At 36.2% G+C, this 16,829-nt stretch overlaps 1 protein-coding gene across 3 annotated transcripts in view; it reads left to right on the top strand.

The window, feature by feature from the left end:
- The window catches only part of LOC110383045 (putative fatty acyl-CoA reductase CG5065), a 53,813-nt gene that overhangs the window by 23,299 nt on the left and 13,685 nt on the right, over nt 1–16,829 (top strand). For 2 of the 3 annotated variants that reach the window (XM_064042492.1, XM_064042490.1), the window contains exons 2-3: nt 13,910–14,019; nt 15,591–15,707. In XM_064042492.1, the coding sequence (XP_063898562.1) occupies nt 13,915–14,019; nt 15,591–15,707 (222 nt within the window). In that variant the 5' untranslated portion in view covers nt 13,910–13,914. Of the gene's footprint in view, nt 1–2,375; nt 2,561–13,909; nt 14,020–15,590; nt 15,708–16,829 lie in introns of those variants that run through there. The other variant, XM_064042491.1, reaches the window with a different exon arrangement.

Genomic DNA, 16,829 nt, shown 5'->3' with positions numbered 1-16,829 from the left:
TTATTAATAGCTGCAATATTCGTCTCATATCTTAAAAAATCTTCGGACAATAATACAGAAAAATACAAAAATACAGAAAATCGAAATACAGAATTTTCACACTGGCGAATTTTCAGCCCAGTTTTTCTGAACGACACCGCTTCACTGTGAGGCCGAGTCACGTTGAAAGAAACCCTTTTATTTGATACTCATATCTGTAAGTGGGTAACTGTGTTGAGAAGGTCAGATAGGTAGTCGCTCCTTGTGGCACACTGGTACTCAGCTGCATCCGGATAGACTGGAAGCCGACCCCAACATAGTTGGAGAAAAAAAGGCTCGGAGGATGATCATGGGGGTGGATTCCAAATAGACTGCCCGCTCTTGGGTTGGCCGCCATATTGGATTTGTAATGACGTTTCTTAGCTACTTATTATTGTCATCAGAACTCAGAGCGTGTGCAAAATTTCATCCTAATCGAAGACCGGGAAGTGGGTCACATTAAGATTCCAAGATTTTCTTACATACATAGTTACAAGTGAAGCTAATTATAAGAAAACAATAATATAAACGTGTTAAAAATAGGATATTTTTTTTACAAAAAATAAAGAAAATATTTCGGACGTACAACGCCATCTATTGGTCAAACCAAAAATCTGTCGGAAGTCACTATTCCACGCGAACGAAGTCGCGGGCAAAAGCTAGTTACTTAATATAGGTGAAACCGCGGGCGGAAGCTAGTGTAAAATAGATAAATATGATTATTACTTAACTGTTAGGCTTGTAAAGAGATAAATACTATTTATAACATCTGGTCAAGGTCTCACACGTTCACTTTTAGAGATTAGATTTATGTAAATAGAACTGTTCCTAATGTTCAAATCCATCCAGCAGTTTTCGAGAAAGAGTAACTAACATACACATATGACACATACATACATACGAACGTTCTCAGATATTCATATCATATGATTGCTTACTACTCTTACTAGGATTATCTATACAAATCTACATAGGTATATCAATGTACTAAAGACGATTTTTTTTGTTTGTTTTTTTTCCTTAAATGCTCCGAAACTTCTGAACTGATTTGAAACATTCTTTCACTGATGGAAAGCTACACTTTTCCCGAGTAGCATACCTAGGCTATATTTTATCCTGGTACGGGCAGTAGTTCCCTCGGGACGCGGGTGAAACCGCAGTAACAGCGAGTGCTATAAAAATGTACCTATATGTACCTATATTATTTTTGTTGTTAATAATTAAAATTGTGAGTCCAAGGACAGACAAACAAATTATCGAGGTATTTAGAGTACCTTAAATGTGCTGTATTCAGTTATTATAACTATATAATATTTAATAATCATTGTAAGTACTGTCGGTTATTACAGTGGAGTGCCACAAAAATGGGGCAGCTTGAAAACAGCAAAAAATATACACGTTTTTTTTTTGAGAATTAATGTAGTGTTTATTTCATTTAATCAAAGATATTTACATATTTACACTAAAGGTAAAAAACTATCCTTGAAAAAACAAAAAAAAAGAACTAAAAAGCGTTACAAAATTCATCCCCATCGCTGTTGACTGGGAACGTACCCAAGAGGTGATGTTTTTTAAGTATTAATTTATAAAAAAATAAACACTAAGATTAAAATATAATTTGTAGTAACATATTTTATTTTGTAACTAGCTTTTGCCCGCAACTTCGTTCGCGTGGAATAGTGACTACCAGCAGATTTTTGATTTGACCAATAGATGGCGCTATATGTCCGGAATAATTTATTTTTTATTTTTTTTGTAATAAAAACTATCCTATGTCCTTTCTCAAGTTTCAAACTATGTCTGTACCAAATTTCACACAAATCGGTTCAGTAGTTTAGGCGTGAAGAAAAGACAGACAGACAGACAGAAAGACAGACAGACAGACAGACAGACAGACAGAGTTACTTTCGCATTTATAATATTAGTTTGGATTAGAATATTTTAACAATTACTGTAAGTGTGTGTAAAATGTTAATCATTTACTTAAAGATTATATTTTTCTTTTAATTTTATTTTAACACAAGATTTTTTATACACGAAACACTGACAACTACTGTTCGTACCAGGATAAAATAATAGCCTAAGTTACTCAGGAAGAGTGTAGCTTTCTAACAGTGAAAGAATTTTTCAAATCGGTTCAGTACTTTCTTAGCCAAGTAAAAAAACAACTAAAAAAAAATGTGTCCTCTTCATTATATTAGTAAAAAACACAGAAATAAAATAAAAAAGACTGAAAGGCATCTAAAAATAAAAACAATAAGTTACAAATTCCACTAGGTACTTAAGCATTGCGTCTGCTATTGAGTACCGAAATCAACTCTTGCGCAGGTAGCATCACCGTCCTGCGTTCTATCGTCAGTCAAACATTAGTGACCATACGTGACGCACCTCTATCTTAACCTGTGTTATTTATTTTACACGTTATTTTTTGAAATTAAGGAATTGTAGAAAAATAAAAAATAAAAAGTTTTTTTTTGTAAATTGTGTTAAATCGATATTTGTGTTTTTTTTTTAATCTTTTTTGGAGATTTAATTTTTTTTGGTAAGTTATTTTCTTTTTCTAATAATATACATTTTTTACTGTGAATATTAGATAGTTAATGATCTGCGTAGGTATTTAATTATTTGAAAAAAAAGATGTTTTGTGTGGTCAGTTTAGATAATAAAATAAGTACCCAAGTAAACGCGTAAGTAATGCCAGTTGCAGCTTTTTCAGTTTTTGTTATTGTGTAAAGATAGGTCTTATTTATATAATTCCTGGACTAGAATTTTCTGCGCCACGTAATTACGTACCATTAAGCTATTTATCTGGAGGTACCTATATACAGTCGCAAATAAAATTTTATTGACATAATAACTCTAAAATGATTGATTTCTGTTGTTTACTTCAAATTAATATTGGTAGAGCAATTCCTAATAAGTGCCTTTACAAACCAGTTTAAACTAATTTACGCAAAAACTCTTTTCCATTAAAAATTATAAACGATTTCACAGTATAATCGCTGATTAGATTAAAATTATACATACATAACTATTTTGTTTTATCATAACTTGAATCATTCCACACCGACAATTTATTTATCCGGATGCGTGAAAAACTATTACGAGTTTTAGAAAAACAAAACTGACAGACTTCATAAAACACTGAAAGGTAAAAATAACTATTGACATGGTTAATTTTGCCTACTTCATTTTGGGAAGTCCGTTGAAAAATTCTCAAAGATCTATTTATTTATGTGTTAGCACGTTATATCTGTAAATAATAATAACAAAGTACTTTATACTAATTAAAGCGGTTTCACCCGGTTTAGATGGAACTACATCTCGCATTCTATTCAGAATAAAAAACAACCTATTAGGTACCTACTACTTTTTTTCATCAAAATCCGTTCAGTTGTTTTTGAAAGGATGTTCAGTAGTTTTTGCTTCGAAAAACCTCCACGCAATTTATTCAGAAATCAGAATAATTAACAACCTACTTACTACTTTTTTTCATCAAAATCCCTACATTTGTTTTTGCTCTGAAAAACAACATACATAAGTACATCAAAACTGTCACGTTTAGAACATTAGCTTAAATTAGTGACATTATATTTTTATAGCTACCATCTTCATAGTAAAAGACCAAAAAACGTAGTTACAACATTTCGCATTACATACAAAACGACACTTACGTACGCGCAGACTGCAAACTTTTAGTCGGCCGATAGTTTGGTTGGGCTCATAAGTCATTATGAAGATGAATGGTACGCACATTACAAAGACCGGGTATTTAGCCGGTATCAGACGGAATGAAAACTTTGATTTGAATCAAGATTTTCGATAAATTATTGAATCAGGCGTCACTGCGGAAATCCGTGACATAAAATGTTAGGAAAAATATTATGTATCTAGCGTTAATTCCGCGAGACAATGAATCGAAGCTTGGACTTGTACTATTTTCATGCATATGCACATGCAGTGCAGCAAGGTATCATGCAATGCACAAGCATCAAGATTTTCATTAAAATATATTTTTGCAAAATTGGTCAACTGTCAGCCAACTATTTAGTGGGCAGTTCACTCTAAAACGAATCTAACACGAAAAAAACACTCTGCATCCATTAACATTTTTAGAAAGGGAATCGTACACGTTACAACATTATTACAATATAATATATCTTAGTATTACAGCTTCGTTACCACACCGGGTATCGAACCCGCGACCCTGAGCTTGTAACACAATGGCTTTAATCGTTGTAAAACAATTAACAATTATAAATACGTGCTATCATAAAGACTTATATTAATATCATCTGCAATTTTTAACGGAAATATGTCCTTGACCTTCTGATGAGCCGTGGCTCGTGGATAAGTAGCAGATGCACTGGTTCACCGGAAAATGAGCCTGATAATTAAGTTAGACCTTGCCTCGGAAATAACATAGGGCCCCGGCTGTCATCTGTACATTTTGGCGTATTTTGTCCGTTTTTTTTATGGGAAATCATCAAATGACGGCTCCCGCTGTGGGTGCAGCGCTCGGGAGTGTCAGACTCTTACTGACTAAACTCCACCATGTTCCTTCTTAAGCCCTTTATGTACCAGCGCCGCAACAATCCCGCAGCCCCGGCCGGAAAATTGGCTTTTTAATTAAGTCAGTCCTTGCCTCGGAAATGACATAATGTCCCAGCTGACACATACCTACACATTTTAGGTAGTCCTTACGAGTATTTAGTCAGTAGCCAGAAAGTCTGGCAACACAGTCTTACTTAACAAGGGGTATTGTGTTGCCCGGGTAACTGGGTTGAGGAGGTCAAATAGGCAGTCGCTCCTTGTGGCACACTGGTACTCAGCTGCATCCGGTTAGACTGAAAGCCGATATCAACATAGTTGGGAAACGGCTAGGCAGATGATGATGACGTTTTATGAATTTGAATCAGCAATCAAGCTACCAATTTTGTTACGTAAAAATATGATTCCACTCGGAAGCAATAAATAGGACTCACATGCAAAAATATTTAATATTTCACCTTCAAAATAATTGCATTAATATTTATGTTTTTAATAGGTACTTCACCCATCGCTCTCAGAAGAAGGCCATTTCGTATATATTGTAAGCACTCAAAAATAGTGATATATAATAAAAAGTTAAAAAGTCAATTGCGATTCAAATACAACCTTGATGAATCTTTTCAAAAGTTATTATATAAAAATGTCTTACGTAACATTCTTTTAGTGTTTCTTTTTAATAAATCGAATTCAATGTCATTGCATTTTCAATTAATTGTAAGTCATCATCTCTCGAACCTTTTCCCAACTATGTTGGTGTTGACTTCCAGTCTAACAAGATGCAGCTGAGTACCAGTGTGCCACAAGGAGCGTCTGCCTAACTGGCCTCCTCAACCCAGTTATAATCCCGGGCAACGTTCTTATACATCAAAGCTAACCTTCAAATACTTACTCATCAATCAGAATTTATTTGTGTAATGAGTACAATTAAAATTTTTACTTTATTTTTAATTAATGTAAATATTTTGGGAATAAACAGTCTGACTATAAAAAAAAGAAAAAGGACCAAAAATCATAAATATCTAAAAATATATGAAGTACAAACGATATTGTGCTTGTTGGTTGTTATAACTAATTAGGTTATTGTATTAAAAACCTTAAGCAATATGCATGTAAATAGCATATAAATAATTAGATTTTTACATTTTTATTTTTTATTACTACTACTACTTTTTTTTCTTTACTGTATTATTTACGGAGTTTTGAAACTTGCCCTAAAATATTGCAACTTGGTGTAACATTATTTTGTCTTTTTACTAAAAAAATTTCTTTAAGTTCTTGATTTTTGGTATTTATAAAACAGGTTTGATGTAAAATGCTTACTGCTGTTTACATCAAAAGAAAACATTATGCTATTCATAACATCAGAACTTTACAATTCAAAGTTTTTTATACTTTACTAAAATGTTATTTTCACGGCCAAAACAATTATTCATATTACAACTTAATTGATGCTCAGGTTTTAGCGAAAACAATTTTATGCAAATTTCTAATTTTTTTACTAAGATATTTGGAATTTTGGACCAGACTTAAAAAATTGCTTGTTTTGCCTTCATTATGAAACCAAGTTACATGCACATACATAGTTTAGTAACTCATTTACCCGCGGTTCACCCGCGTCCCGTGGGAACTACTGCCTGCACTGGGATAAAATATAGCCTATGTCGCTCGCAGATAACATAGCTTTTTAATGGTGAAAGAATATTTAAAATCGGTCCAGTAGTTTTTGACTTTATCCATTACAACCAAACAAACAATCAAACAAAGTTTTCCTCTTTACGATATTAGTATCTATAGACAAGATGTAGGTACCTAATAGCTTCAACCCATGTTTTCGCGCACCTGGATAACAGATAGCCTTACATTCTTCGATAAATAGGCTAATTAAGTTACTTATTAAATAGGTAACTTTTCAAATAGGTACCTCCATTGTTAAAATACCTAACGAAGATTTCACATTTTCTTTCCTCCTCATGTAAAAAACATTCTGAAACTCATTAATAAGCAACATAAATATTATGTTCATCTGTACACCTTCCTATTTTCAAGAGAACAGTCAATAAAACTCGTCATGACGTCTTGACGTGAATGACGTCAATACAAGTTTTAGGCGCGCGGTCGCTTGTCTATGGTAACAAAACAAAGCAATTATCATTCGATATGTTACCTCTCTTATTTGTCGACACCTACGCTAGGAAGTGCTTAGAAAAAGTTCGGTAAAAGACGCACGAGGAATGATTATATAAAACCATCTCAGAAGCCTTTTCCCAACTATGCTGGGGTCGGCTTCCAGTCTTACCTGATGCATCACCTAGCAAGCCAGTTGTCAGAGTTTTCTCAAATCCACCTGATGGCCTCTGACGTGGAATTGTAACAACGACTGCTACTGAGTAGCATTCGGGGACGCCGGCGACACGTGCCCTCTCAGGCACGGGGGTGTAACACCGACAACTTCCAGACTATTTTGTGAAAGATTCTAAAACCCACAAAGCGATTTCCGATTGCATATTGCGCCGACAAATAAAATTGCAACCAGGGCAATAAGAACAAATGTATGCAAATGCAATTCTGAAGTTAGATACGGTTTTTTCGCATGTTTTTTAAGTGCATTTGACAGTTGCTGTCAGTTAGGGCTGCCATCCAACCGGGTTTCCCCGGATTTGTCCTCGTTTGGAGGCGTCCGGGGGCCGTCCGGGCGGGGTTTCAAGAAGTGTCCGGGGAAAACCCGGACATTTTTCACAGGGCTGTCTTTATCTATGGTGCTAGGTATGCGAATAACTCGAACGGGCTCAGAGGCACCGCAGAGCGCCAACGCCATACAGGCCTATGGCCAGCAGATTTCAGAGGACGATCACTCGATTTGAGAGGATAAGAAGTCAAACAGGGTTTTCAATAACAATAGTTAAATCCACCATTCCTACCCTGCCTCGCCTTCATCAACTACGAGTTGAAAACATAATATACGTGAGATTGCTTGCCTTGTAAAATTACAAATGACAAGCAAAAGGGCAGAAGGGGTCGAAGAAAAAGAAAAATGCGCTCGCTACGCTCGAGGTTTTTCTTTCTTTCTAACTTATTCTGCGTTTACTTTTTGAGTTCTCCATATAACAATCGATCCAATCACGGTTTCTTTTCATTTGTGATTAATTCCGAATTTAATTTGAGAGTCCTCAAACAAACAAAAAAAATCTTACTCGCTAAGCTCTGACTTGTTTAGGTACTTTTATGTCCCAAAACTCAAAAATATTCGCGCTCGCTTCGCTCGCGGCTTATGTACTTCTTAGCGGCACTGTATTTTTTTTTACGTTTAGCTACTGTAATATCCCCCCAATAGTCAAAACATTTTGCGCTCAATCCGCTCGCGACTTCTTCACATTTTTTTATACAAGTTCAGTTTATATTTTGTCCTTGTTTCCATATGAGCTTTCTTATTTATGACCTTCGAAGTACTCTCAAGTCACAATCTTTCAATACCACTAGGTACATGAGCTAGAGACAGCCCTGACTTTTCATGTCAGGAAGCACGTCATTGAATTTAAGTAAATGGTATAAAAATTAGGTCTTAATTGTTTTGTTTAAAAAAATCGGACTCGTCCGGGGAAGAAATGCGATTTACGCCAAATGTCCGGGGTTTTTTATATGTTTGTCCGGGTTTGGCGAAATTCGAGATGGCAGCCCTACTGTCAGTGAATCTGTATGTATCCTTAAAAAACTAAGCTAAAGCTGTCAATTGCACAAAAGAGACGGTGTCATAGATCTGGACTAAACACGGTCAGACTATAAGATGTCAATTTTGTCATTTATCGAGATTTCTTCTGTACGACGTTAATTAGCGATAATTGGCGACGCTAGGAATTTCAAACTTCCTTATAGGTACACAGAAAATATCACAAATGTGTGAAACGACAAGCTAATCGTTCTAAACTGTTTAAGTTGTTCATAGTTTATGATAGTGGCAGACACTAACTAAATGGTTGAAAGCTGACTGTAACATACTAATACAGTATGTCTATATCCTACCAGGAACAAGACTAGGCAGGAAATTCTCTACCCTACCAGACCACGGGACTGTAGAGTCCCGGATTTTTGTGAGGCGAACGTGGGGCCGAAGCCAACCTTATGAGACAACTTTAATGAAATGGTGACACAAAACCGACGATTATCCCTGTACCTATACACTATAGAAATGTACCCAAGGACAATCCCCGGTTCTGTGCTAAACTATTGCTAACTATGGATGAAAACTAATGATTATTATGTACTAGCCGTTTTCCCGCGGTTTCACCAGTGTCCCGACTGCGGTAGGTTACAAAAACCATCCTTAGTCCTTCTCCCAGGTCTAAGCTACCTAACCTGTGATTTCCTCTGACCTTAATCGGTCCAGCCGGACACGTGTGATGTCGTGACCAAGGAGTATGTAGATAGACATCAAAAATTGCTTTTAGGCATATTATTACCGCGATCGATAAGATTTCCCTCAAATCGAATGTTAAACATCAAATTTAACCAATCGTTATTCGTTTGAAAGAGGAAAGGATATTGTCTTCAAGCTAAGAGTCAATAGGTTACTTCGAGTCAAGTACACTACACCTTCGACCACATCATCACTTCATCAGGTCACATGTAAATAACATACCTATTAATAAAAATAAGATGCATGCTTCATGCATATTAATCATAAATAAATACTTAGGTACTCTTTTCTAATAACCTTTCACGATAAAAATAATTTTAATAAATCAACCTTCAAATGTGTATTGTGGAGAGATCTCGAGTTCGCAATGAACTCGGACAAGCAGCGACGTCATATGTCATGTCAGTACACAAATATTGACCATCCTATTGACACCCCGATGTTTGTTCGACAGTGACTTTGGTGAGCAATGTCCGGAGTGGTCGTGCGATGTTCTAGCTATAATAGTTATAACTACTCGACGTAGTCAGGTCCCGGCTGTCATTGACCATCCTAGGCAGTCGTTACGGGTAGTCAGAAGCCAGTAAGTCTGACACCAGTCTAACCAAGGGGTATTGGGTTGCCCGGGTACCTAACTGGGTTGATGAGGTCAGATAGGGCGGTCGCTCCTTGTGGCACAATGGTACTCAGCTGCATCCAGTTAGGTTAGATAGATTCTAGTTATTTTTCTTTATTTATTCATTAAAATTAGAATTGCAGTTAGAGTTAAGAGAGAGCTATATAGTGGGTTACCGCCATTTAATATATTCTATCTATCTCTATAGTATAGATAACAGAAGTCGCGTTTTATTTTTATTTTTTAGAGTACCTAGCTTATAATCTAGTAGAGGGTTCAACGTAAAGTACTCATCCTCTATCATTCTTACAGTCATAAAGTTATTATAGAATAACAGACCTGTGTTTAACACAAGGCGTTCTGTCAATATTTGAGCAGTCCATCGAACGAGGCGCGTTGACTCATACTTTGGCTAACTTAAAATACATAAGCACTTCAAAGTTTATGGCTTTTGATATGTTTGTGTAGTAGTCGAATAGCATGACTGCTGTGTACTAGGGTTCGATTCCCGGGGCGGGACGAAAGCGCTTTGTGGGTTTTAGAAACTTTCACAAATCAGCACGGAACTTCAACATAAACCCGGTTAAAAAGTAGCCTATAGCCTTACTCAATAAATAGGCTATCTAACATAGAAATTTTCAAATCGGACCAATACTTCCTGAAATTAGCGCGTTCAAGCAAACTAAAGCTTTATAATATTAGTATCTATAGATCTGGCACAAATATGTGGATAAAACTAAGATATGTCATTGACATTGTCCGGAATAAAAGGTCAATATGTTATGTTTTTTGTCATAAATTAATTAATTGGTCATTCGAGATTAGATTAGCATTTACGTATGATAACCTGTAATATGTAATAAACACGACGGATATCTAGAAACATCTGGATTTTGCATAACTGTATGTTAACTAGTCACACGACCCGGCATCGCATATATATGAATATTTACTTCTAAAAAAATATTTTATCCTAATCGAAGACCAGGAAGTGGGTCAAATTAAGATTTGGCTTGTGTTTAAACACCACCCAAAAAAGTACCTATTTTACTACCAAAAAAATTCTAAACGGTTACCAAAATGGATAAATGGTCACCAAATAACGTTTCCAAAAATATTATTAGGTAAAACCATTTTTTCGTATTATTGACTACTAAAAAAATATATGGACGCCTTTAAAATACACTTTAGACCAAATATTATATATTGTCACTACTTAGATGTTACCAATTATGTAATACCATAACTCCTAATTTGGTCATTTTTGTTAGACTAAAAAAGCTAACGATCGCTAGAATATTTCCCAAATACCAATTAATATACTGGGGTTCCCAAACGTACGTCGCTTATTTATTGTTACATGAATTTGTGTGTAACTCAGTAGTAAAATGTAAGCACGCAACATGCAGCAAACATGGCTTCTGTCACGGCTCCGGCACTACGGGGCACCGGCGGTCCCATGCGAGCTTATCGTCGCAGATGGTTTTCACGCTCACCACCGCAGCTTCGGCTCCTAAACTACCTGCGCCTCAGCTCGCAGGCCGCCTCGCCCCTCTGCGCCTACGCGGTTTTGAATTACACTCTAGGGGTAGGGCAGACCAGACTACGTGGAGTCGGTTTTGCAGCGATTCGTTTTCGTCACTAACTTTGATTTTGGTAGTAATATTAATCTTTTAGTTGGATAGAATTTGGTGACCATTAATCCAATTTGGGAACCAAAAATAATATTTGTGCGAGATTTGCGATTTTTCTGATGTTATTTTATTTTTTTTGGATCATAATATTATATACTTTAGTGCCCTTTTAATAAAGTCAATTTTTTTTTTGGAGTTGTTTATTTTATTTGGTGCCTCAGCCTAGAGTCTTAAAAATATTTTTGGTGATCGCCTAAATTATACCCTTAAGATTTCAAGAAGCTACACTCTTCTCGAGTATCATATTTATCGGCACAATCTTGAGCTCTGACCTTCACCTGCGCAGAAGTAATTTATTGGGTCCCTTTTGTGGTATGAAGTGAGGCGCGGGGGCGGGCTAAAGCGGTGATTGGCCCGCAGTGCATCGCGTCATAGCCGTCACTCGGGATTGGTTCTTTGCTAATAAATCACTTCTGCGCAGATGTAGGTCAGAGCTCAAGACTCGTGCCGATAACTATACGCTATTTATTATATCCCGGTACTACAAAACATTTTGTGATTCACAGTGGGATAGTACCTACCTAATGAGACTGATGTCGAAATAGCAAGTCACTAACATTTGAATAGTAAAGACCAACAGAACATTATTTAGTGACAACAATAACCCATTTAGATTTTACGAGGACTTTAATGTTTGTCGCCTAGTAGTTTATGTCGCCATTTCTTATACTTAAATACATAAGCACTCATAAAAGATAAGTAGGTCGTATTCATCATCATCCTCCGAGCCTTTTGCCCAACTATGTTGACGTCGGCTTCCAGTCTAACCGGATGCAGCTGAGTACTAGTGCTTTACAAGGAGCGACTGCCTATCTGACCTCCTCTACCCAGTTACCCGGGCAACCCAATACCCCTTGGTTAGAATGGTGTCAGACTTACTGGCTTCTTACTACAAGTACCAAGGATGTTCAATGACAGCCGGGACCTACAGTTTAACGTGCCATCCGAAAAATACCTTGAAATAGTGCTATAAACACAAATTTGACGTTTCTTACTCGATTCTGCATAAACATGAGTAAAACCTTATTTGTGGAGTAAACAGCTACAATATAGTACAAATAACCATGGTCACTATATTTCCATAATACTGGAAACAAATAACATTACTTATTTACAATACTTGTTGCATACTGCAGACTAAACAGTCGACCAACAGTTGAGCGATTCAAATAAAAATATCATTCCGTCCGATGATGGTAAGCAATTTATTAGCTTGTGCAATGAGTACTATGATGTCCTCCTAGCCGATTATCAGCTACGGCAGCTGTTCTCATACAAGAAGATCAGCCAGCTACGCAGGACATATTATAGTGCAGGCACATTTGCTTGGACACAGATGCATTCACTATTCCTTCACTCTCTGCGCGCGATGGGACGACAATCCGACACCACCGGAGAGAGATCAGGCGCAGGACCGACATTTACCGATGTAAGCCCAAAACAAACTGTCGGCCGACTAAAAGTAGGTAGTCTGCGGGTACCTACTCTCGTTGTGTGCACGAAGCAACCTTGTTCGCAAGGATGGTCTTTTGAGTTCCACTTATGGGCGTACCGTGAAGAATGCTCGAGAGGTTTCTAAGATGCAGTTTTGTTTGTTAACGAGATCTTTAAGTAGCTGTGTACCTACATAAGACCCTGTTAGTAAAGTACGTATTACTATGTTTATTTATCTATATTAACTACTAGCCATTTTCTGCGGATTTAAGTAAGAGTGCGACTTATGTCTTCCAGAACAAAAAAATAAAACTGACATTCAAAACATTGATAATTAAAAAAATAAAGTATAGATTCTAGAAGTCGGTTTTGTTTAAATAAAATATTTATTTTAATGATTTGTTTTTAATATCGAAAATTCTTATGTAAATGTCAGTTTGTGTGCATCATTTTGCATCTAATAAATCGTTTTTCTTTTTTACTGTGTTGTCAGATGCAACAAAGACATTTTTCAACCCTGCATCGACTGAGAACCTTTATTAAAAAAAAAAAACATTTATGAATGCGGAAGATTTTAATAAATTATAATTACTAGAACATTGTCTATGTCAAAGAGTTCGTATTGCATTATACATTATCATATTGTTATGTATTATAATATTAACATTAACTTACAACTTTGTATTAAATCAAATGAGCGTAATGTCAATGCTTGTTCCGGAATTTGATACTCCAAGGTTGCACCTAGGTATAAATTAATAGAAATAAAAGAATTGTATATAAATAATTTAGTTTCCTTGATAACAATGTTATATCCCGCTTTTTAGCTCCGATAAATAGAAGGCTTTCTCTGTAGGTTCGAATTTAAATAATAAAACATTTATTTGGTAGAAAAAGAAATCAGGTTGAAGAAGGCATTTTGTAGACAGATTATTTATTAGGTTGGTAAAGCTACAGACGAATTTCGGATTGCTATCCCATCGTCGATGAGAGTGAAGGAATAGTAAGTGCACTTGTATCTGCGCAAATCCTCGTGCACTATAATATGTGCTGCGCAGTTGGCTTATCTTCTTTAAATAGGTATGAGAACAGCCGCCGTGGCCGAAATCGGCCGTCGACGCCATTATTATACATTACTATCTATAGGTACATTACTATATTGTACAAAATGGTGTATATTTCCAGCCACGATGGTCCCGCGGCCGGTATCCCCGGGCCCCGCCGAGCCCCTGCTGCCGCGCTTCTACGCGGGACGCTCCATCCTCATCACAGGAGCCACCGGATTCATGGGGAAGGTACGTTAAAGCCGTTCTTCTTCTCTGACGATTCGCTCTTGGCAGAGAGGTCGTGGTCACGTTGAGGCGTCCACATTAGAGGCGGACACAATGCCGTTGGTCTGTGGCGGAAGAGTGACAGGCGTGAAAATGCAATGAAAGTGTGTTAGAGGGTTCTTAAGAAAGGGTACTATACATACTATAGTGGCAGTAAGTCCCCTCTTTGAGGAGTGGCTGGGAAGGAGTCACGGCGCCCTCACCTACCGCATGATGGAGGATTTAGTTTTTTGTCTTTTCTAGATCAAAAAAGTAGTGTTGTTGAGTTAATTCTCTATAGACAGACTGATAGTTAGGCGATTTATGTACATAGTGAAAAGATGGATGACATTTAGTCCGATCTTAATTATTCAAAAGTATATGTAGGTATTAAATAAGAAAAGAATATGAATGCAATTATTAAATATGTGCAATATTCGAGAAAAGACTTCATCAAACTTGATTAATAAGTTATTAAGAATTGCTGCGGAGAACCTCAAGCGGCGGAAATATAGTGGCCTTGTCGGAAACTATATTTTCGAACCGTTTGGGGTTGAAACCCTCGGGTCGTGGGGTCCGAATGCCCACATTCTATTTAAAGATCTCTCAAGGCGGCTGGTTGACGCTTCTCGTGACCAGAAGGCTGGCTATTACCTCGGACAAAGAATCAGCATGGCGATCCAACGAGGTAATGCTGCCAGCCTCTTGGGCACGCTCCCAGTTGACAGCGATGGGGACGAATTTTTTGACGCTTTTTAGTTGTTTGTTTTACTAGGATAGTTTTTGATTTTTATTGTAAATATGTATTGTAAATATCTATGTAAATAAGGCAGAAACTCATTATAAAATAATTAGTTATTAATAATCAAAATAATTATTCAGTATAATATCTCGATTTGACATTTAATTTTATTTCCCTGTTTACTATCTTGCACATGTTTTCAATGATCGTTAAAATAAATAGTTTAGAAAAAAAGCACTGTAAAAAATAAGTATCTTGAATATTCTAGCTATTTATGTTCAAGGCATATTATATTAAATGCTTTTTCTTGACAAATTGCTTTTAGACTTTAAAAGTGCGTACGTATTTTCAGTTTTATTTCTATGCCATTTGCAGTTTTTTTACCTTTGTGAAACCAAGAAAATAAAGGTAGAGAATAGAGCTTTCTCGAACTTTTCATGATAGAATCTACAGGTATTTGACAGGTCTTGATTGATTAAAAACGATGGTTTGATGCCTCGCGCATACGAAATTATTACCTATGTTTAATGTCTCTGGCAATAACATAGAGAACAAATTACTAGCGGAGATGTCACAGAATCTCCTGAGAAAGCGCAAACATGCGAAAACACAACATACCTACATGTGATACACAACATACATAACATACATAAGAGTCCTATGTTACAACATGTGATGTAACATAAGACTCTTTATTTCAGCCGAGTTATAATTACATACGTATCGAGCGCGTTAGCTTACAAACCTCGTAATCAGCAATCAGGATGGCAAAGTCATTTGGAGTGGTGATTATATTCTTCCTGATGCTGTCCAGGTGCTGGTGGAGCGTCTGCTATCTACGTGCCCGGAGGTGGGGAGGCTGCACCTCCTCATGCGAGACAAGAAGGGCCACTCCCCCCACAAGCGGCTGGCACAACTCAAGCAGTCCCAGGTATGTGGGAACTTTGTGTATGGCAACACTGAGGCATTCTATTCTTCTATACTGATATTATAAAGGGAAAGGATTTGATTTGTTTGTAATGAATAAACTCTAAAAACAATTGGACTGCTTTTAAAAATTCACTCTTAGAAAGTTACATTATCTGCGAGTCTGGGACTAACATAGGCTGCATTTTATCCCGGTAAGTACGGGCCAGTAGTTCCCAAGGGACGCGGGTGAAAACGCGGGAAAGCGGCTAGTAAAAAATATAGTTTTCGATACAACCTTTACATCGTATTTTCTTCAGGCATTTTAAAAATAACTTCTTAAACACTAATTAATGATGATGATGTGTCACTTTCAGATTTTTTTATACGCACAACTCAGCAATATTTATTTTTATTCGTCTTTTTATCTACACAGCGATCGACACTTTGTTTTCTCTTACGTATTTTCTTTTAGTTCAAAATTAATATTTTCATAAATTACTCTAAGAGGTTTAACAACTTAAAACCACTTCTGGTCCAACATAAAAAAATTACTCACTTAGGTACCTACTTAACTTATTATTGATTTACATACTTCAAAACTTGTTTTCTTTTTAACTTGTTTTTTTTTTCAATTAATATTACTTACTGGTACTTGGTACTTAGGTATAGTCAATCAAAGCCAAGTACCTAGGTAGGTACATTTTGACGTTTTACATATTTTGTTTTAGGTAGGTACCACGTTGTCGAAACGTGATTTTAAAACCAAACTAAGTATAATTAGATACTTACTGTTGTTTTTTGTTTTTATAACCTCAAAAAACTGCGAATGATAATTATGATTAGATGTACCTAATAAAAATATGATTCGTGTTACATAATTTACCTATGAATAAAAAACTCATTAACGGAGTTTAAGCGTATTAACGTTTTTTTATGTTATTGTTGCTCCAAATTCTAAAATGAATAAATTAAACCATGAAAATCCAATCGGAATATCAAATATTATGATTAAGATCTTTCTGAATTTAATCAGTTTTTATTACAAAAAATCATCAAAAAAACAATTTAACACATTTACAGTAAGGTAGTTTTCAAATGTCCGAGCCGCACCTGATCTCTCTCCGGTGGTGCCGGATTGTCATCC

The sequence above is a fragment of the Helicoverpa armigera genome, chromosome 29 (assembly GCF_030705265.1).
Source record: "Helicoverpa armigera isolate CAAS_96S chromosome 29, ASM3070526v1, whole genome shotgun sequence".
Taxonomy (NCBI): Eukaryota; Metazoa; Arthropoda; class Insecta; order Lepidoptera; family Noctuidae; genus Helicoverpa; species Helicoverpa armigera.
This window is presented reverse-complemented; position numbering and strand designations above follow the sequence as displayed.